Raw genomic sequence first — 24120 nt, 5'->3', positions numbered from 1 at the left:
TGTGGAAATGAAGGGATGAACGAGTGAAAGAAAGTCCATACAAAATTCCAGCAACTGTTTTTCTTTTCCACTTGATATCTATTTTGAAAAAAAAAAATGAAAACAACTCATTCTATCTCACAAATAAAGCAAATGCACCATAGAATACAACCTGAAGTTATCACCTCTCTGCAAAGGCAGAATTACAGATTACATGGAATAAATAGACACTTTAGAGGGATGGTCAGCAGTCACACAGAGCCAGAGTTGCCCCAAGCATTGGGGAGTTCCTGCCTTCAAAACCTTGGCACTAAGAAATAAAAAGAAAAAAAAATGAAACAACATGGTTTGCGGTTCAGAATAATTTTCTTTACGACAGTTGCCCAATCTTGCCTATCTGATTGGTTATGTCTTTGCACAACAGAATTCTGCAAAGCGACACCCATTTTAGGGGATACTTATTCATATATCCTTCCCACAATGCATCAGCCAGCTGCTATTGACGCTGCATTTGGATCTATTGAATTCTCATCTGAAGTGGTTCTCATCAAAAATAAGTAAGTGGGAGAGTTGGTAAAAAAGGGGAGAAAAAGACCTCACATGACCATGTCACAAGCCTCATTTGCCGACAACAGTGGACTCAAATTAGTTGCCCTGTGCCTGAAGTGAGAGGTTATAAATTTCCAAACGAGGTTCAGTGTTTTCAATGGACACACACATATATATGCATGATCGTCTGCTGAGTTTGGTATGGGCTTCAATTTGAGCGAAAATTTCCCTCCTGGTAACGGCTCTCGCTAGCGAGAAACTTCTTGGTTTATTCACTCCGTGCTGTCGGAATGATGTAGCCGTACCATGGCACACCATTTCATCGATTCTAAACTATGAAATAGGAGGAGGGGTTACTCTCCTGGTGAAACGGATGTGGGCTATAAAGAATACACTTTAAAAAAAAATCTCTCCCACATGGGTATCTTCTTTTTGTCACTGTCAACCCGACCCCATTTCTGATTTACACCTTGATTTAGAAAACAAACAAGCAAATAATGCCCATCTGATGACTTAGCCAAATTCTGAACAGCTCTAATAATGGTGACGACTTGCGTATCTTATAAAAAGAGTGTGCCGAAAAAAGATGTGTGTATAAATATCACGGAGACAAAATTACCTGACTGGCAACCACAAATTTTCAGGAGTCACCATCTCAATCCTGACTAAAAATAGAATTGTTACCATGGAAACAGTGACTTTAAAAAAATCATGGAAGCATAGTCCATATATATCTTTTTCTGCAGCTCTGGCTTCTTGTGTAGACGTGATCTGACAGTATCCCTCTACAGTGGGGATGAGGTTGGGTGGTTTCTTTTCTTTTTCTTTTTTTTTTGGGGGGGGGGGGGAGGGAAGAGGGGAGGATGGAGTTGGGGGAGTGAAAAGGAGGTGGGGTATGTGTGGGAAGTCCAACCGGAATACTTGCTCATTGCGTGAAGATGTTGGCGAATCAAATCTCGTGTACCTAGGCTGTGCTCCATGGCAGCCATGGCCTCCTCGTGGATGCGGTCGCTCTCCTTCTCATCCTCGTCCTCATTCATGGCGGACGAGCCGGTGCTCTTTGGGGACAGCGCCCCCTGCGAGCCGCCAATGCCGGGACTGTGGCCGTCAGAGGAGCGTGGCGAGATCTCCCCGTTCTCCAGCCCTTCCTCCTGGTCGTCGATGTCGGCCGAGGCATGGCTGTGAGAACTGGGCTGACTCGACTGTGAACAGACATGTCAAATGAAAGAGTCAAACGTTGTGGTTCAAAGAATCACTCAAAGGTCGCATATATACATTCCTTTTGCAAATGTCAAAAAAAAATTCATGGTTGAAGAAGAAATGTACCTAAACATTGTGTATGACATCTTACAATAATACACCTCAAACGAAATGAATAACTAACCCCACAGCACTCAAGAATATAATCCCATTTTGTACCGAGAATAATGGTTGGCACTTTTTTTTTGGGGGGGGGGGGGGGGGTCCGAATAAATTTGCTGGAAATCTTGGGTCTTGTTTCCCCCTCCATTGTAAAGAAGTATCCAGTTTTATCATTTGGAGGAAAGGTCTGAATTACCTACCTCTACGATTTGCCAGCTTATGAAAGGAATCTAATTTTCAGCATTGAATATGGGACACACAAACTTTAACCCTAAAAAGACTGGGGGGGGGGGGGCCTAAAAGGCCCCCCCCTCGACATTTCGCGCGATTACTCTGCAACATGCAATGCTCTCGCGGCGATGCTCTATGACTTTTTTCTTTCGAGTTTCCCGCACATTTTGACACCAAATTTGTGACGCCCGGGGGTACGGTTCTGAAGTTACATAACTTTTTGTACATGCACGTGAGGCCGAAAATGGCTCAAAAATGTGATTTTGTGTACAAAGTCAATGCAAATTGATTTTTTTCACATGGTTCATATAAATATGCTTATTTTTACTCTCAATGGCTGAAATTAATTTGTTTTAGGAGTATTATGCTTCAAAAAGTGTCTGCCACAAATTTTGTTAAAAAAACAACAAAAACAAAAAGGTCGAAAAAACAAGGAAATACATAAGAAATTCATAAAACAATAGAATAAATAAGAAATTAATTTTGATACTGAATTTTTTTTCAAGTACATTTGCTAAGAATGCCACAAAGAATAATTTGACCAAAAATGAGCACTTTTGGAGCTTTATTTACTGATTTAGATCAAAGAGTCTGATTTCTCGCATAAATTAGCATAATTAATCAAAATAAAATAAAAGAAGACTATTTTATAAAATTTAAATATATGATCTTGTAGATTACATCGCACACTACCATTGTGCAAATTTCCGCGGCGATCGCGCGATCCACGGCCGAGATCTTAAGGGGGGGCCCTTTAGGCCCCCCCCCCAGTCTTTCGAGCTACCAAAATAGCCCAGTCTTTTTAGGGTTAAATCATACCATCTTTCTGTATCTTCCTTTAATTTTGTACATGACACTTGACCTTTCACCAAGACATTGCATTTGCATCATGTCTGGACAACTATTAAAATTGACAAATTCACCGACACTTTATGTCACGCAGAGATTAGATTTTTGAAGTCAATTTGCTGGTACTACAGGGTGAAAATCATCCGATTTTTCTTGCTTCTCCGTTTTACTACACAGGGGCTTCCATAAGCCATCAAAAACAATTTTATAGTCACTCTAAATAACTGGACATTCTTACATAGTACACTGAATCCTGATGTCCACACAATTGGAATTACATCCATACTGGTGAAGTAATTTGCGACAATGATTTGAACATTCATGAGGTAATCTACTATATGACAATTGCAGCATTGCTGCTTGTGCCAGATACATTTGATGTGGTATAACTGGGATGTACTCCTTCCAGACAATGGCACTGGATGTCTTTGAATGACTGGACATACTCCTGCGAGAATGAACACATCCCCTAAACAAAACAAGAATTATGACAAGTGCCACGGCTCTTTGTCTGAGGTGATGGAGCTAGCCCAGGAGAGAGAGACCGGAGTTCTTACAACTCTTTCTTGCCCTCCCTCCCCTGGGTTCGAAGCTCTATCTACACAATCTGCAAGCCACACCTCCTAAATGTTGCATCTGTTACTGGGCGAGACATAACCTTCATGCTGAGGGGGCAAGTTCGATTAATAAATCAGCGAGTCAATCATTCATGGGCCCCCGGTTAAAGAATACAGCCAGAGAAAACACATCAATTTCTCTTGCCCCAACTTTTTTTTCCCCCAATCCACCTCTGCTTTTGCCGCGGAAACCGTGAAAATGGGGGTATAATTCATGAGCATCGGGGGAAGAAAGAGTTGGAAAACTGTGTCAATTGTTTCTTTTCAAGCTCGACCCGAAATGGGCTCATGTGATGCATGTTTAATATCGTCATACATCACACCGTTCCTTCTGTTAACAAACTTGTGCATTAATATCCGGGGACTGCTGTTTTGAAAGATATGAGAAAGAAAGAAATAGAGGGGGGTGGGGAGACTGACTCAAAGAGATAGATAAACAGACAGACAAACAAGAAGAGAGAAACAGACAGACAGACAGAAAGAGAGAGATAGAAAAAGAGAGAATGGAGGAGGGGGTCCCGTTTCCATGACGGCAATTCTTCCCTCCATTTGGCTGTGGTAATTACCCCTTTCACTCCGAGGGCATCACTCTCCTTCACAGCGTTTTGCACATCAAGAGCATTCATCAATGATAGAGTCAAACACACAGTCATTATTCCCTCTCTCTCTCTCTATTCCTCACCAGTCGCTGGCCGGAACAAAGAGATCCAGTACAACCCCCTCTACTGTTGATGCAGACCTGTGATAGTTGACAGATTTGTTCCCCCCCCCCCCCCAAAAAAAAAAAAAAAATGCATCCAGATAAAGCTTTTCAAACTTTTCCTCACACTTTTGTGTTTGCGTCACAGTATGTTGCGTATATGTTTTCTTCTCTTATTCTTTTGCTGTCACCATTAAAAAAGATATTTCTCTCTCTTTCTCTCTTAGTCTATCTATATATCCACCTTTTTCTACCTGTATATGTAAATGTATACATATACATAGGCACACACAAGGATACATATATGTATTTTTTTCTTTCGTCATATTTCATATATATACACATGTGCATACATTGGTATTTTTGTGTGCCACGTGAGTGCATATATCTTACCAGATGTTAACAAAAAAATGTGCTCCCCGCAAATAATGTTTAAAGTCTGCCTCATTTATTTTTTTCTTCTTTCATTATCTTTTCTAATCACACTGAGAATATTCCACATATCACTGACTTATGGTGACCTCTCTCATAAATCTCTTCCCAGCCCTACTACATCCATGCTCACAGACAAGACACACAAAACACACACACATACACACAAACAGAAAGAGAGAGAGAAAAAAAAACCCCGCACACCCAAGCTAGAGTCTCTGAAAGGGATATATCTCTATCAAGTGGAGCTCTTTATACGCTGTACTTCCCGGAGCACAGCACTCTCCCCGAAACGGTCGCCAAGTTTTTTTCTCGCTCGTCGGCTCTCATCTATTATTTGCGGCTCACGTCTCGTTCGGTGGAAATAAAAGTTCCATCACTCCGGGGCTCCAGGATGTATGCTTCGACAACACAGTTAATGATAAATCAAAGAAGTAACCATACAATAACTGAACTTCAACGCTTCCTTCCTTCTCTCTCTCTCCCCCTCAATTTCTCTCTCTTTCTCTTTAGTAATCTTTATGTGACGTCGAAGATTTGCTCTAAACAAAGGACATTTAGCTGAAATATTCACCAGCCTTTCAAGGAGTATGAATCATATTAGTCAGCCAGCTACACCTCCTTCAACTGTTTCAAGGTAAGGCTTGAGCTCCAGACACATTCTTCTGTTCCTACGAATACAATCCCACAACATAAATACATTAAAGTCTTGAAAATTATGAGATGAAACTTTCATGATTATTGGAGTGTAAATAAGTCACTGGCAGAGGGGAGGGGAGTATAATGATTACCGGTATTAATAATTTTTGGTACCCTCATTTAAGAAATAATGGAGATTACTTAAAAAGGTTGTGAATGTTTAAATGTCAATTTTTTATCATTAATGAAGATGGACATAGTACTTTTATTGTCTACAAAAATAATTAAGCAAATACTTTGGCCCAGTTTACTGTAATGGATAATTATCTGGTATACCTTATGGTATTCAAAATGTTACTTATGACATGTTGATGATAATAAAGAAATTGTATCAACCACCATGGCTATATCTTTATCTGCTTTAGACTTGACAGATGATAAAATATGATGAGATTCATTTTAAAGCTTGACATGTTCTATCCACACGCTGCATTCCATTATATGAAAATGATAATTATATCTACCCTCTCATCACATCTAAAATGCATAATTTAAGCCTGGAAGACCAGAACATTTAATAAGGGGATGCAGCTGATAAAAGGCTGTAGCTAAAACAAAGGCATTTGTAAAGTCCAAATGTGTTTTTCCATTAGTGGATTCTTTTAGTGCTCTATCACATAATTTTAGCAGATACTATGGCACTAAGGTTTATTATATGCATCTAGATCCCACCCACCTCATTTTATTTATTGCAGATTCTGTTAATTGAAGTAACAGAATATTGCTGTGACCCTAGCATCGGACAAATATATCTATACATATGTGTATGTGTAAACACACATAGTTTATATTTCTATACATATATGAACAACATACAATGACAAGGATGTTGTCTATTTGTTGATTCATATTGCTCTAATGTCGTAACCTACCATCTCTCCTGTTTCCTCTACCCAAATTGCGCCCACGTACAGAGTATAAACAAGGAACTGACTGCCATTTCCCACGATCCTGACATACAGCTTGTCGGACACACTTTGGAAAAAATTCACCTCTTCTTACTTTTCTAAGGCACTTGAAAAAGGATCAAACTTTTTTTTTCTGATGAAAACAAACCAAAAAGAAATCATTGAACATGCAGGATTATCTTGGCTTGACATCAACCCCTTTAAAAACATCCCACTCAAAATATTCCTCAACACTCAACTGAAAAAAAAAGAAGTATCAAAGGAAAAAAAAAATCAAGGCCAGACCCCAAGTCAAAATAGTGGTCAGATAGATGAAGGAAGCAGGTCGCACTAACTTGCGATGATTTCCTTAATAAGAAAAATGAGTTGATATAAAAATGTAGGAAGGTAATTGATCATCAGCGTGCATCACGTCTCAGGTGCACCTTTCTCCTGCTCGTCTCCGGCCTAGATCTTATTTCTGGCCGTCGAGCTGGTGAGACTCTGCCCTTGAACTATTCGCAGAGTCTAGACACAAATTCCAATGCAATCCAGGTGTCTGCGGATGATTGCAGCTTGTTTTGGAAGCAGAGGGGTGGGGTGGGCGTTGATACATACCAACTAAGGAAAAACAAAGAGGCAGAACTTCACCAGTCGATTCTGGTCAGAGAAACCAGGATGACCGACAGATGGCAGTGACTTTTGCATCACTGATGAGACCCTTCCCCCTTTTTGGTTTGCATTGTTGCCATGCATGGATGCTCACAGGCGATAAACAACAAACATGGATATCGGCACCCTGCCAGTCTCTCCTATCTACACCTAGGTGAAAGTCATGACAGAGGCAAGAGGCATTTCTGTGCTTCTATGTTCAGCCTGTCTAATAACAGGAATTTACTGGACTGAAAAGTGAAGGTGGAAAACAAGAACCCCACCTCAATCTGCCTTGTATCTCTCGTGCTGCACCTGCCATCGAGTGTGGAGCAAGAAGGGCATTTGTATGGCTCTCTTTGGATCTAACAACCTTCTGCTTCTAACACGATGATGTTCGGCTCTGTCTGTCTCCTTTGGCCGTGCAAACACCTTAACCTTCAACGTATCACTGCTTTAAAAAGCATCCCCCTTTCCCCCAGACTTCCAATGCATCTTTGATGGGGAAAACTCTCCCTCTTTTGCCGGGAAAATTCTTGGCTGGTCTCAAGTGAGGGCAAACTTGTTGAGATGGCTCTCAAAGGGGATGTTTGCAATGCAATTTATTCCATTTCAGTGGTGTGCCATTTGCACCCATGAGTGCTCTCTCTTTGTGCATGGTGTCAAGTTTGCACATCACAATCCCCTGTTATTTCTGATGCAACTGTAAATTACTAACCATTTGCAGAATACCTATTCTCTTTGCGAGGCAGACCCATTTCTGCTAGAATATTGAAGTATTTGTCAAATTCGTCGATGCATTTTACGCTCCGGATAATGTACTCGCCTTTGTTAACCGTTTTCTCATTGCACTGCATATTGCCATCTTGTAGACAATTGGTTCCTGCAGTGGGCATTTTGAACAAGCACGATCAGTATATTTTTAATTACTAATTTCACACTTTTAGCGACATATTCTCCATCTTCAACTATTCTCCCCCTCCACTATCACCAGAATATATTATGTCTGTAACCTTCCCCCTGTGCCCTTTTCAAATGGAAACAATAGCCCTTCAATATTTAGCGACTAAATTGCATCACACCACCACCTCTCCAGTCGAACAGTTGCTCAACTTCAATAATTGAGGCCCAATTACATTAAAATTTAATAATAAGCACACAGCAATTAGGCTTCCAAACTGAATGCATGGTTAGGCATTCAGTATCGGCACAGAAGACAAGGGTTAACTGGAGTGATGGGGGGGGGGGGTGATGCAGGGGGCAGCATGGATAAAGGAGAAGGGAAAGTCTCATATTCTGTACTTTCAATGAAATGAGCTAGTGTCTTATGCACAAAGCAGATCCGAGTGTCAACAGTGGGCATCACAAATTGCTGCTGCAATCTTTAATATCGGAGAGTTTGATAACACTCTCATCACCCACCTTTCAATTGGATGAGATGGAGGTAAAACTTGCTCAAAGCTGAAGTAATTTTCCCCATCCCACACAAGCAACAATTAAAATTTATCCCTCTCAGAAAGGTAACTGTCACAGCGCCATTGCTATATTTCACTTTATATTTAACAAGCAGTGATAACAGAGTTAAAAGCTTGCACTTTTTTCACAGTCATTGCAGGGGTTGACAGACACCAGGACTGAAAAACAGGCAGTTAAACCTTGCTTTGTTACCCTGCCATATGCTTTACTGAATATTGTCTGGTATACACAAAATTATAAAACATTCCGACATGCACATATGGACCTCTGCACACACACAAACTTGTGAAAAATATGCAAACTGATAGGCCTATACCAGTACACCTATTTCGCAGATGACATGCAAATACCAATGATCTTCTTTACAAAATTATGCAAAAAATGTTGTCTTCCACAGAAGTATAGTGTAAAATCCTATTCAAAGAAAAGCACAGAGAGAGAGGTATAAAAATGCCAAATTGATGATCCCGCAGAACTAAAACTCTGGAGTCGGCCACTTTTGTTCCACCAGCACCAAACTAGCCCTTGCCTTCCTGGTCACTTCATCACACGGCCATACACACATGACGATGGTCAAAGTCTTCCAACACCTGGTTAATTTTGGAATGGAGGTGAACTCATCTCTCTCTCACACACTCCCTCCCTCTCTCTCTCTCTCTCTCTCTCTCTACAAGGCAGCTGTCTGATTGGCCACGGAGTGGTGCGTCCTTGAACAAAATTTATATTTCAGCTGATTAAAGGTCAATGGAAGTATGGAGGTGATTAAAGTGTACTGATGTGGTAATTACTGAATATGAATTGAAACAACCCCATCAATTATTACCATTTGGATTGTCCGTATGCACCTATTAAATTAGCTGATTAAATCATTTCAGCTTGTAGAAGGCAAAAATGTAAATGCCCCTCACTCTTTTCACCAGTCCAAATTAAGTCTGCCCTATAATTCCCCCCAAATTCATATGCGCAAGATTTTTTTTTTTTTTTGAAAAGAACTTTTCTATTTTGCAGTGCCCATTAATGAGTCCTGTCTTCTAAGTGGCAGTTGGATCTAATTTCTAATCATCTAATGCTACCTCTCACCAGCCAACTCCCTTTGAAGAATGCCTGCAAAACAATTATCCCTTTGTCAAGGCTAATATCAATTAATGCACACTGGTAGTCAAGTTAATAGTTTTAAATGCAGAATCAATTGTCCGCTGAACGATGATGGGCAACGATTAGGATTTAGTAATGATGCACTTAGCAATTTGTGGCCAGCAACATTCATGACTACAGGAGCATGTTCCTCCTCCACATGTTTGGCTACCCAATCCTCATATCACTGTTTTCCCCTTTTTGGCTACACCCCCTCCCCCCTTATTTGCCCCTATCTGCCATCTTCCTGCAGAAAAATTTACTTATTTAGGTCACGTCACATTTGGGTTGCACAAAAGAAGACAAACTCAGGAGAAAAAAAAGGATGAAGACCAAAAATGACGACGACGATAAGACAAAAACAAAACGGGAAGATGTGTGCAGAGAAAGTGCACAGGACAGTTTGGGGGACAGGACAAATGAGTTCAGACAGTTTTTCTTAAGTCGCAGAAATTAATGATCCGACGTAGCAACCAGACTGTTCAACAGCCTGTAGTTCTCTTCTTCTTTCTCTTCCTCATCAAACCTCTCCCTCTCGTTCTCTCTCTCCTCTCTCCCAACCTCGCAATGGTTCTTGACAGATATCTGCTCTCTTCTCTCATCCCATCTCTCTACTCCCCTCTCCCTCCCTGCCTGCCTGCCGCTCTGTCGCTCTTTCTGCGACTGTGACAGCATTATGGTGAAATAATTATGGTGATTAGGAGTCGGATGAATATTTGACGAGAGTCCTCCGGTAGCTGAGGATCTAATGGCCCTCATGAATATGAATGAGTTCATGGCTATGCAGAGTGAAGACACTGTCAAGGCTTTGGGGTGAGGTGTACTAAGAGGGACTTGCAGCCTTAGATTGCCGCCTAGCAACAATGGGATGGGTGGGTGGTTGGGGTGCGGCGGAAGGGGGGTGGGGTGGGGTCAGTTATGGTTGTCATTATTTCATGCCTTGCTCTGTAAGACTCTATTTTTTATGGCAGCGCTCATCATTTTTTGATTCCATGTGTGCTGCACTGGGAGCTAGTATCGCCATTTGCTATTCCCCCACCAAAGTAGACCTTTATATTTCTCTCGCCTCTTCCCCCTAGTTCCCATCTCCTTAAATGCAGAACTATAAATCTCCATGGTGTCATCGAAAAAAAAAATGTGAGCAACAAATAGCACAACTGAATGCATACATTCATTTCTGATGAAATATAAGCATATCTCTGCATTGAACAATCAGATTCAGTCAAAATTCATTGGTTTCAGGGGAGTTTGTCGGAAATAAACTTTTCTCTGAGTTCATGTCAACATTTTCTAAAGTACAGTGTACATACATCTCACGAAAATCTATTAGGCATTGAATGAAATTCTCAACTCTCAAATCAGCCTACACATTTGAACAATCTATATCGTATCAAGATGCAATTGTACTATTGATTGCTTTCTATTAAAACTAAATGATCCTCAAAAAGGTTCATATCCTGTGCAGACGGCAAGCACCATCACCAATTGCACCCTATGGTATCTTCATAACATCGGCAAGAAAAGTTTGTGGTCACTCAACCATTTCACGGTCATCATCACCGTTGCCATGGCAGCCATGTGCTCTTACCGATCTGGGGATACCCACGGAGAGCTTGTGCAGGTTCTGGAGGTGCGCCGCCCCCAGCTCGGCCGGGTGGAGGTGGTGCAGATCGTTGGCCTTGGTTGGCGAGGTCGTGAGGTGGTTGGTCGGCATGGCGATGGAGGATGGGATGAAAGCGGGATGGGTGGCCAAGAGGTAGGGGGAGGCGGCGGCGAGATGCTCGTAGCCATTGAAGGGGAGACGGTGGTGTCCTGTAGGTGGGAGACGAAGGAATGATAGGCCATCTGAAACCAAAATACACAGATAGAGTGTAAAGAGGTTTACAGAATACTGCTTTTGGGTCTGCATGCTACATGTACACTCAACAGTTATCACAATCACTAAGTTCATTGAATTTTTGGTTGGGAAAATCATACAGAATTAATCATATTGGCATGTCAACGGAGCACATGTACTTCTAATGCATGCATGATTCTCTCTCTTAGTACGTTGACATAATTGTGAAAATATTTTCTGTGCTGTGAGCACTCAGTTTTCAAAAAGGTGATGTCACATACTGTACTACACATATTTGTGTGACAGTTCAACATTCCTAATGGCAATCAATTACACCACACACAGACAATTGTGAACATACTAAAAAAAAAAACAAACATTAATTTTGTCTCACTGAATCTCTTGGAATATGTTCCACTCAACTGCATGTCGCTGACTGTCAACAAGCAAAATTATCAAAGTGCTAAGCCATATCTGCATCATCCATGCCTTGTATAAAACTTTAGAAATAATCACAACAGTTTCAGTAGCTAGTGCACAATAATTAAGAGCCTGAGTCCATCCTTTGCTTCCACTGATGAACAGTCCCACTGCTGAAGATTGTATTAACCTTCTTTGAAGCAAACATATGGACATAAATATATCAACAACACATATTTACAGTGATGCTTACAAATTTGAACTTTTTCATTCTTATCCTTTTATTAGTTGTTTTGATTTGGTTTGCTTCGACAATTCAGGAAGGACTTTAGGTCTTCACTTTCTGTAAATAATAGTTGTTATTTTACTACAAAATATTGACATAGATTTCATTAACATCAGGAGGGGACAATGTACTAAAATACAGACATATATGACTAGATTGTAGTTGATCCTGCATTATGAGAAAACATAGATATTGGTATATGACAGCTAACAAATCCTGTTGGGCAACTCGAGTGAAAAACTTCCAAAAACTGGCATCTTGTGCATAAGAACTGAACTTTGTTCACACCCTGTAAATATCATGATGGTCAATAAATAGAAGGGGTTCCTTGGTCATTGATCTGCTCTATAGGTGAATTGACAAAATGAAAATTAGGCATCTGATGTGTTGTTGATTGATGCACACACCACTGTCTGCCACATTTTGCACACATGACATGAGGTGAATGTAAAATGAGAGAAATACTATCCACTTTCTAATACTTAAAAAACATACAGTGAAATTCTTCATGACTTGTCCTATACAAATACACTGTTAATGTGCTCATGATGCCTTAACATTGTTATGTATCTGCTGAACACACAGCAAACCTCTCAAAATTGAGACACCATTCCCATCAATAACGTTTTGTTGTACCACTGACAAAGTACCTGTACTGTAATACCAGAAACATTTGCGGCATGACACTTTTGCGAATCGGAGCTGACCGCCTTTTTTATGGCATGAAACTTCCATGTAATCAACCATGAAAAGATTACAAGTATACTGCATATGTATACTAGCATTCAATGCATTCTGTACACAACAAAAAATGGCATGCATTTTATTTTTTATTTTTTGCAAATCTCGACTTCTCACAAATAAAAAGTTTCAAGCACACACATAAAACAAAATCTGTTTTTACAGTATGATGTCACCAATCAGTGCTTTGCTACATGAAGTCTGCCACAAAAGTTTAAATTTCACAAAAAGACAAGCAAGTCCACATACTTTACACCAAGTGAGAGTCTCTTCACACGAGATTTGACAAAAAACCGTGTGAGTCTGCCGATTAATTGCAGAACATTACTTCTCCCCCTCACACTATGTTGTTTGCACACGGCAGTTCGTTCTGCCCGACCATTTGGCCAATCAAATTACCACAGCTAAAACAATGGGAATGTGAATGTAATCGAGAGAATGCCGCCAGTAAATACAACTCCAAATTATGACAATCTCTTATTCATGAAGGTCGTTATTGGGGGGAAAATTGATGCGAGGATGGCTGGCGCTTCTACTTCCGACATCACGGGGAACAAAAATGATGCTCTTTGGGACATCTGTAAAATGATACCAGGACTTAATCAGCTAATGCAAGTTTGAAATTGATGCAGAGAAGAGACAGAACAAAAAACAACAACAACTTATGCAAGTAATGATGAAACCTCCATTATATCCCACTTATCAAGGATTAATATTGGCGAGGCATTGACTGTAATGTTCAATTGACAGACTTTTAACAAGAATAGACAAAAAAAAATGTTGCTCACAATAGAAGCTTTTCAAATCCTCATTCACAGCTGACTGAGAGAATGCTGTGCGCAGGCATGAAGTCGCCACGGCAACGCATCACTTTAATCATTGAAGCATAGCGCGTGGACTGAACGTACTCTCATCAAGCCACAAACAGGCTGAGATAAATTGGCAAACGTTTTTGAAAGTTCTATCCGCATCACTTGTACAGTTATTCACTCAGTTGAAACTATGTGGCTCGAAAAAATGCATTAATATCACTTTGTAAAATCATTGTTTCACATTGACTTTTGCTATCAGTCACACTGTCTCACTTTATACCAACATTGAATAATTTTTTTTTAAAGTCCATTTTGTGTCAAACTCTGAGATGCACCACAAAGTTATCCCAAACTTAGCTATGCTGTCAACCTTGGAATGAATTGATGGACAGTCACTGACTAACGAGAGAAAAAGAGTCAAAGCACTGTCTAACAGAAAAATGTCAAGTTTTACGCCTATTTCTCCATGTTGGAAAAAAAAAAACCGACAACAGCAACTGCAAGACTGCTGAGCATTATGTCCATGAGTGCTCATGAGTCAAAGAAAGGAAATCTTCTGTCAAAAGTGATTAAAAGTGACTTAACACTCTCCTCCCACATTTAATAAAAAGGCAAAACAGAAATTCTCACTTTTCATTCAATACACTCCATCTCTATCAATTGCATCCAGGCGGTGAGATGGGGGGGGGGCACTTATTACCTCCAAAGATCACACCTGGCATTTATTTGTTTCTGCAATTGTCAAAACCTATAGCAAGCCAGAAGGGACCAAATCGAACAAGGAGACAGAGAGAGAACATGCATCCCCGTGGGTATTGTGAATAATACATCTAATTTTAACATTTTTCGGAGGTTTAGGGAAAGAGCAAAAAAAGAAAGAAACTTCGCAACTCTGGGGGATGGAGTACAAATCGATGAGGGCAAAGATATGCAGCAGGAAACAGCATGGAACAGCTTCCCAGTGGATTTCAGACATGAGCCGAGTCTGGCCCTGTGTGATCTGAACACAATCTGTCATGACTGCAGTAATCAAGAAGTTCTCCATCATGACAAGTGAGCCAATACTGTCCATCCTTATTAAATGAAGGAAAACACATAAACATACTCTATTCATAATACAATTTGATATACAAAATATTTTCCGAGACATATACGACATGCCACATATTGCACAAACTATAGTCCTCTTTGTTGAGGACCCGTCAATTAATTTTTCTAAGGGATAAACCTATCAACTCTCAAATAATGCCAATCCTGAAGTTCCAATATGGGATTTTCCCAGTTCGGAAAGAGTTGCTTACTGTCGCCTACAGACAAGATGAATTGAATGCTCGTACAGACAGCCACAAAGAAAAAGTGATACAAAAGGGATAGAAAACTAGGACGTGATACAACAAGGAACAATGCCCTTGGCATACTAAATGCAAAATGCAAAATGGCCTGATTAGTTGCATATTGTCATAAGAATAATACATAATTCCCTCACTTGCGCCAAGAATGATCGATGGTAACAAAAGAAAGATAACCCATTATCAATGAACGAGATGACACAACCAAGAGTCCTTGGAGGTAGCTTGGTAACACATAAGTAAAGTCAAATAAATGGGAAAACTTGTTTATTTTACACTTTGTTTCATGCTAATTGCACATTACCCCCTTCCCTGAATACCTTTCACCATAATGCTTCATGTTAATAGCATCACATGATCAAGATGGCATCTTACATTCAAAGAAATGACAACGGGAAATGAATTTGAAATGACACAGAGGTCACACAAATTTAAAAGGAAAATCATCAGAGGGAGTTGAAAAAGAAAGACAGAAGAGGACAAGGTAAGATATAGAGGGTGAGAGATTGAGAAATGAAAAGAGAGCAAGGAAAAGGGGAAGGGAACACTATAGGAGCAAAAAATGAAAAGTAAAATTTAAGTAAGTAATGTGGCTTCCCAAATGCGGCGATGCCCTCTTCTCAATTCTCACATTCCCATTAACTTTATACAAGAGCTACCCAGTTTTCTCCACAAGCAAAGGGCTAAACACCAAACAAATATGACTTTGAAGGCAATAAAGACAATAAGTTCAATGGTTCCTAATCAAAAGTATAAAAAAACCCAAAAACAACCCAACAGAAATGATTGTTGTACTGTTCCTGGGTACAAGCACACATGGAGCTGAAGTTACAAAATCATGCTTCGGAAGCGTACATGACACATACATCCACATTCCCTAATCTCATCAGGTCCTACCCATATTTCTCTTCTCTTCCAAGGTTCTTCCTCAAACAAGACGAACAATAAAAGAATTCTACATTGGAAACAATGTCTAGTGGGACCTCAGATTAAATCCTGCACAGGTTTTGTTATGATTGAAGTTTCTCCCAGTCTTTCCCTCCCATTCTCTCCCTTGGACAGGGTCAAAAATTTGAAGGGAGCACTTGACTTTAACAAAAAATAAGAAAAAAAAAATGGGTGGAAGTTGAGGAAGGGCAAGGAATTGAAACGGGATTCAGCTTTTATCTATGGATTTCATAAGATTTGTGTCACTCCTCTGTGAGCTTAGCTTACAGCTGACGATTAATAGTTGTGACATTTCATCCAACATTTCCATTGATAAAAATCAAGCGACGGTGTTTGGGAGCTCACCTACAGGTTGCACTGATAGGAAGACATTAGTAATCACCTCGCATGACTAAGAGGGGACGGCTTTTGTGCATTTTGATGGTTGGAATGATAAGAATGTCCGTAGGAGAACCGATGCCCGCAACAGAAAAAAAAAAATCAAATGAAAAATAAGGAGAAATGACATTTCAACCTAATATGATATCATTCACGCTACCTGCCTTGCTTGTCCCCTGAAGGCGTTCTTTTCTTTGCTATTGATCTGCAATCTTCAACAACAACAAAATTAACATAATTTGGCTCCATTTGTCGGTTTTGTGCGGATGGAAGTCACCAATTGTGGGGGATTGCTATCTGTATTTCTGTTCATGCTATCGTTCAGAACGCATCGGACACGTGTTCATGAAAGTGGACTCAATTCAAACTGTCCCTGTGGGGGGGGGGGGGGTAGAAGGTTTTGGGACAGAGGCATTCATTTTCCCCTCATCTGCGACTGATTTTGACTGCAAGTCAAGTGGCACTCTAAACAACAGTCGCCATGGATAGTCTGATAGAAGGTGATTCTTTGTCTAAGCGAATGGCTCCATGTACAGTCCAATCAGGTTGCAATTTTAAAACCAACATTTTCAGTGCTCTGACATCAAAACCTTTTAAATATGCAGTATTTCAATGCAAAAGACTCTACACTACAGTTTTAGTTTATACAACACTCCAGAAGACAATTTACTTATTAGTTGGTTAAAATAAGTCTATCAAAGGGTGAACTCACTTCAACTCACTATCAACTCACTTCTGGCGTGGGATTAAGATTTCCATACGACTTCTAGGGAAATTTGGGCAGATGATAAATGCAAAGCCGTTTTGATTATGGGGTTTGAAAAACCTTTCTGAAACGCCAAAAAAAGTGCACTCTAAAATGCATTTCTGTAGAGATGATAAACACAAAGTCATTTTAAAACACACTTGTAGCTCATTCCATACCCACACAAACTACATGACCTCTGCTCCTCTGTTCAAACAGCAAAATGGAGCTATCTTCCTCTTGACTGGTGATAGAGATGATAAACTCAACAACTCAAGAAACATGATCCGAAAGGCCTTTGCAAACGCGTTATGATGGAGGACATTGAAACGTGTTTCAATCATGGGAAAGATGTCAAGTGCAGCCAAAAACCCTCATTGTTGCTGAATGATAATCATTGCATCATCTGTATTGTTTCGTTTTCTGGATCTGAATGTGGATCATTTTGAAGCAAAAGAAAGCGACAGGAAATTACGAATGATAGTCCAATATAATCACAAGTTTTTAAAAAGGTATTTGAAAGACAATTATGAACTACTACAACTAGAACAATCATGAAATACTACACAACAATCCCTCCAAGTGTACGGAACATCAGTAACAAGGAATAAAACGCTCATGCACTTTTGGCTTGGATACAGCACATTTTTTTTTCCCTATCACATTTCTTTTTTTGTTGATTGCCTGTCCAACATGAAAAAGACATCACAAGACTTTGAAAGGTATTTGGAAGACAATTCAAGTCTACGTATGAACCACTGCTACACAATTCATGAAAGTGTACGAGAATAATCAGTAGGCCCTAAATCTGAACAAAGAGCAAAACTGCTTACGCACCTTTTGGCTCAGATACAACACCTTTCTGAATTTTCTTTTTTCACCTGTCCAACACGATACAGGCACCAGTTCCACTGGAGACACTCCACAAATATTGTTGATCGCTTGATCTCTTATCGTCTTGTTCTTAAAAATCATTGTGACACAGCAAAAAAAAAAAAGAGAGAGAAAAAAATTAGTTGAACAGCGACCATTCTGAAACAGTTTATCTCAACAAAGAAGACCCGAGTGGAGTTGTAACCAGAGAAACGGGGTGAACGACGTTGGGTGATGCTCTTTATCTCCCCTTCTGCCTGTTTCGAAGATGACGTTTAACTTTTGATGCCATCGGCAAGAATGTTGAGTGTGCAGCAACTATATAGCCCTGAAATAATATCACATGCTTTTTCATCCACCGACTAATAACATCCCCCATCTATTTACTCTTCTCCGTGGACATATATTGGTGCAAGAGAGGGAGAGAGGGGGAGAGACAGGAGAGAGAGGAGAGTTTAAAAGTCGATGACACCGTCCAATGAAAACAAGCCAATTTGGCACTGCTGCCATGGCAACCAAATGAGTGAGGGGCACTTGGGAGTTGGAGCGTAGCGCCTCTTTATTTTCTTAACTCAAGGAATCATATTTTTGTTTTTTCCATGCTAACTTTAGCATTTCAGCACACGGAAGGAGGGGGGGGGTTAGAGAAAGGTGAGGGGAGAAAAGAGGCAGGAGTGAGGATTTCGGGGTGGGGTAGAGAATATGGCTTTGGTTGAAAAGTTAACTGTTGAACAGAGAAGCAGATGGAGAATAAACTGGTGGACAACAGGTGGAATAAAATCAGTTACGCAGATCAGATACACAGAGATAGGATAAAAGTGGCAACATTAGTCCTTCTGGAGTACTCGTTCAGCCTCATTCAGCCAGCGAATTCCATCTTTTGGCGCAAATCAGCTCACATTTACACATGGCTGGCATCAAAGAAGTCAACAGGAATATCAGTCCGTTCAAAAATCATGCAGCATTGTGGAGAGATTAATACACTATAAACAATTACACAAGAAATACTCCCCCATCATAATGACGGTAAAACTATGACATGCTGATTGATTGGTCGATAGCAAAGATAAACACTGACCAGACGAATGCACCGGTGGACATCACAGCCGGCGGAAGAGAGACAAAGAACCAACAGAATTACCTACTCTGACCATGTCAGACATACAGCCGAGTCTACAACCCAATCCAGGAAGTCTTCATCCCACAAATAACAGACAGGCCGGGATGGGGGGCAACGATGTCTATCAAGACGGCAAGCGCAGCGCATCAACCGAGATGCCTCACCGACACGCTCGTGAGCATGAGACGGGAGTCCCGGCATTTATTGTCCCATCTCGCTTGCTTCTCTCTCTCCATCTTTCCTTTCTCTTGCTTGCTCTCTTGCTCTCTTCCTCCGTTTGTCCTCGCACTCGCGTTCTCCTTGAGTGTGATTCGGCAGAAAAGTGGCACGGAAGCGTCTGTCCGTGGTCCGTGCAAGATTTTGGTTTGGGCAGGGAAACGGAGATGGGGTGTCACGAGCCAGTTGGACAGACAAGCAGGTGACCCTTTCTTCCAAGGAGTGGGGGTGGGGAAGGGGGTGGTCAATGATGATGATGTATTACAGCAAGGAAAGGGAAGAAGTGTTACCAGTCTTCTTATCTCACAGTCTGTCAACTCAGTACATGTGCTTTGTGTCTAGTTCTGGGCACTCCTATGAAGGACCAATGTCATCTGACATTTGCATTCAACACTCGCATCACGCAGATAGACCAGAATTGACATTCTCTCCCCCCCCCCCCCTCACCCCCTCCCCATCAAATCAAAATACATGAAATAATGACCCTCCAGCAGGCTAAAAGAATCAACCAACACCAGCATGAAAGGCAGGACACTTGGATCTCAAAGTGGTCTACAGTGACTGTTTAAGGAATCATAAGATACCAACAGTCCTTGAAATTCTCAGGACAAGGATTAGTAATGACATTTTTACAACATTGCTTAGTATGTCAGCAGTGAAGATGCAACACCTAAAATAATATCATAGACTTGTATCTTTCTATCTTTCGATATTTTTGTTGTTGCTTTTTATTTTTGTCTCTTTTTTTGGTGGGGTTGATATTCACACGATTTTAATCTTAATCATCTCATTGAAAGGAATCATTCATCTAAGTCAGACTAAGATGTGTGTTCGTTTTACACACCTAAGAATTTACAGAGGAGCTTGTGTCCAACTCAACCACTCAACACCCTCTGATTAGACTACCGTGATATGCTCAGATCTATTGTTGTTGTTTTTTCCCCAATCCTGGTTTGAATTTTCTAAATATCAAAAAAAGAAGACCCAAGAAAGTTAGGAGGCACACAAAAACAGATACTTCCTCCTCTATGCTCCCTCAGCACTAGAAATACCACAAAATGACAAGAAACTTGCCTGTGTGCCCTCTCACGATTGACGGATGCGATCGGACGGGGGATGCTCACAGAGCTATAATCCCAAAACAAACCCACTCAGGAAAGTGACTAAAATTCGGATGCCTGGTCTTATCCAAATGCAAATCTATCTCTCTCTCTCATGCTCCGACAAAAGCACACAAAAAAATCTTGCTTTATCCCCTCCTCATCCCCCCTTTCGCTTCCGAAGGGTTAACTGGGAGCTCTCACTCTCTCGATGTCGATCTCCGTGACAGTCAGATATCATTAATTTCTGTGGATGCGGGATTAGTCATTGAAGGCATTCAGCTTGTGGGGCTAACACAGTGACAGTATGCAGCGTTTAATGCCACACAGTGCGTAAACAATAAGACACGACAAGGCAGAAGAATACTGCAATAATGATGTGAGTTAGCCTTGTTCTCCAGAAGTTTGGTTTTCTTCATTCTTGCATGAGGGTTATGGCTGCAAACTTTGAAAGCACTTGAGAGGGTAATAATTCAGCCATCCCTTTCTTCTTGATAATCGCAAGACATGAAAACTTGGCTCTCTTGAATGATTTCTCACCAGCGGCATTCAAATCTAACCCTAAGCTCATCAATATGCTAAAAAGTCATTTCAGAAGAGAACTGGTTGGTTTCTGCTTATCAATCATCGACAAAATATAACATGACATCACACAATCTTGATGACTATAGAACTAGAAATTTTTGCATGCACAAAAGTTTCGCAAATTTCGCTAAGAGCTGAGACTCGCAAAAGTTTCATGCTGCGAAACTGGCCATCGGCTCGAAATTCACAAAAGTCTCATGTTGCGAATGCTTCTGGATTTACAGCAGTCCTCCACCAAGAAAACAAGAACAATGATGAATGATTATTACTATCATTTCAATTTGTATCAGTGTTTTGTTTTTAGTCTTACCGTTTTCAAGTTTCTGTCGTTTGAGAACATCCAGACCGTGTCCCATGCGAGAGAGTCCATGGATGGTGGGTGTGAGGGAGAGCGGAATGTTGCGCTTCGGCGGCCTGCCTGGTCGACTGCTGAAGACAAGGGTAAGACAAAGAGAGAAGGGGGGGGGGGGAGAGAAGAGAACACTTGCATTAGACATAAACAGTAGACATCATTACCTTAAATGTTCATAAATCCCACTCAAACTGACAAATAAACAACACACATGATGTGGCTGGAATGCAGCAAAAGAGGAGTATTTCATCCTTTTATACTGTTATTTAATCATACATACAGACTGCATTCTCCCTACAAAATGATATTGTTGGAAACATATATTTCCTGGTGGATAGACCAAATCGCTTCAAGTCATGAGCATGTGTTGATTCAGTATACTGTCAAAAAGCAACAGTACGTTGAACCACATGTACGCAAGTGCAAATTTTCTGTGACAGAGACTTCACCACATACCAAACCATTCACAAACAGGTTCTCATATATAGTCAGTAATGTAGTCACTATGGGGTGAGCAGAAGTGTGCTCTTACTCTAGAAAGGCTGTTCATCCTTCAGCATCAATCATCTCATACCTCATGGTTTTCTTACTCTGATCTCCATACATCAAGAAAGCATCACTGATGTGGTTGCATGATAAGGACAGATATCCCAAGGATACTCAATGTGATGTCCCCTCTGCTAATAAAAGGGAATATACACATAAGACTAACTTTCCCTCAAAAGAGCTGATTTTTAAAAATGTCACACAAGATTACAAGTTTAAAGGTAACAGCCAGGAGTGGGTAAGCATCCACATGTATCTTGTGTGGAACTCTGCAAGTCAGCAGTATGGAGAATAAAAGAAAAATAAGCATGCAGAAAGAGGTCTTCAGCTAAACACACATTCCCACATGAATGCCAATCATGGCTCCATTTTTCACAAAGTGCATTGCACTTCCAGGCCAAGAAACTGGTTAAAATCCATACCAACATCAGCAGGGGAACCCTGTTCTACTTTGGGGTAGAACACAACACCCTATCCCTCCCCTACTGCTTTACCCCCTCCCCCACAAAGAAGAAGAAGAAGAGGAGAAGGAGGAAAAAATAAAGAAACCCTAGAATATCGCTCCTGAACTTTTCAAAGTTTTATGAGTCCCCTAGCACTATGACAGTCCCCTTCGGAAGCCTCCATCAACTTGATTTCATTCACAAAACACAGCCTCATAACTCACTGCCTGCACTTGACTATGATAGAACACACAGACATGCATACACACAAACACATAACCAAACGCTCTGTGTGAGCGCGAGAAATAGTGGGAGAGTAAGAAAAGAGGGCATACAACAGAGGTTAAAAATATGGCACAGGGGGGTTTACTTGGAGACACCAGAGCACCCCCCAGAAGACGGCAGAGGCTGGCTGACGCGATGTCGTTGAACCCAGCAGAAGTCTGAGTGGGGACGTGGACCCAACCGTCATTGATACATCTAGACTGAGCAAACAGGCCGTATTATACCAGACTGGGTTAGACAAACTTGAACACGCTCGGTTTACGTGCGCCCCGACTCGCTCGGTCCACCGTCCACTGTCACTCCGTCCTCAGCGGGGAAACCGAGCAGGGGCTACTGGGGGAGACCCATGGTACAAAAATGGAAGGAAAAAAAAAAAGCTTGAAAAATGCTAGGGAGAAAGGATCTGTTCATTTGCTCAGCGATTACGATGTCATGACGAATGAAACACGTATTTGTGACAGAGGGAGAAATGCGAGGAACTCAAGTGGGGGAAGAAGAAAGGAGGCAACGATTGACCTATTTATTCAGGGAAGAGATGTAACTTACGGGAGCTGTGTCAATTCCGGACCAGTTTACGATTTCCTCAAGACCAGCCACTTGAGTCAAGCTTGGGGAGCTCCAGTGTGGGAAACAGGGAATTTGAGAAATGGTTTTGGCTTTTGGTTTTCGTGTCATTGACTTGCCTGCAACTCGAGAAGAGTGTACACAGCATTAAAAAGAAAAAAAAATGAAGAAAAGAGAGAATGGAAAAAAAGGCCTCAATCCCGGGGTCGGCCCAGGTGAAAATTATAAAAGTACGAAATTGATTGATTGATTGACCGTGTGGGCAAACTTTGTGCATTTTAACCTCACTTTAGCAATGGAAACATGCCGAGTCTTGAGACTTCAAACATTCTCTGCTGAGATCCGTGGCTTTGTTTCAACACACTGTGAGCATCTTTGTTTGTGGAACCCCCCTTGGAGGTGACTTTGATTTTCACCAAGGAACTGAGGAGTTTACACAGGGGTCTGCGCACACACTCTACCAGCACAATCTTGACAAGACTTTCATGAAATTTTGGCACTGGGATGTCATGGAATATGGAATTTTTTTTTTGCAGGGCATTCAAGTTACTCCATCTATCCACCCAGCCACTGCAGAGTCTCTGGTGATAAATGAGTAACAACATAGAAATATTCCTCATCAAAGTGCTTGATGATTTAATGGTTCCATGAAGTGCTACAGCTAACCAGATGAAAGCATGTCACTTGTCGCATGGAGTTATGCCTTTCATGCTCCGCTTATCGCCATGGTGATGCTCCCGTCAATTCATTGGACGTGACACGACAGATTGGTTGCCCATGAAATTGCTTACTCGCTGAAAGGTCTCTGTGCTTCTCACTCTCCCCTCCCTTCCATCTCAGGGTATAATTATGGTATTTACTGTGACCTTAATAACCTTATAAGTAGGCATATCACACCATTTTTAAAACTTTTTTATTTTAACTTAAAACCGTTTGCAGAGGAAGGAGGGGCAT

At 40.9% G+C, this 24120-nt stretch overlaps 1 protein-coding gene across 1 annotated transcript in view; it reads right to left on the bottom strand.

Annotated features, from left to right (window-relative positions):
* LOC139715377 (dachshund homolog 1-like) overlaps positions 1-24120 on the bottom strand; it is a 112537-nt gene that overhangs the window by 23003 nt on the left and 65414 nt on the right. The window contains exons 2-4 of the mRNA XM_071626950.1: positions 21287-21402; positions 11155-11378; positions 1454-1730 (exon numbers count right to left, since the gene is read on the bottom strand). Coding sequence (XP_071483051.1) covers positions 1454-1730; positions 11155-11378; positions 21287-21402 — 617 coding nt within the window. The remainder of the gene's footprint in view (positions 1-1453; positions 1731-11154; positions 11379-21286; positions 21403-24120) is intronic.

Source organism: Diadema antillarum, unplaced genomic scaffold (genome assembly GCF_040938485.1).
Source record: "Diadema antillarum isolate AM-2024a unplaced genomic scaffold, OU_Dant_1.0 scf00000047, whole genome shotgun sequence".
NCBI classification, from domain to species: domain Eukaryota; kingdom Metazoa; phylum Echinodermata; class Echinoidea; order Diadematoida; family Diadematidae; genus Diadema; species Diadema antillarum.
The sequence above is the reverse complement of the archived record's forward strand: the minus strand, read 5'-3'. Positions and strand labels throughout refer to the sequence as shown.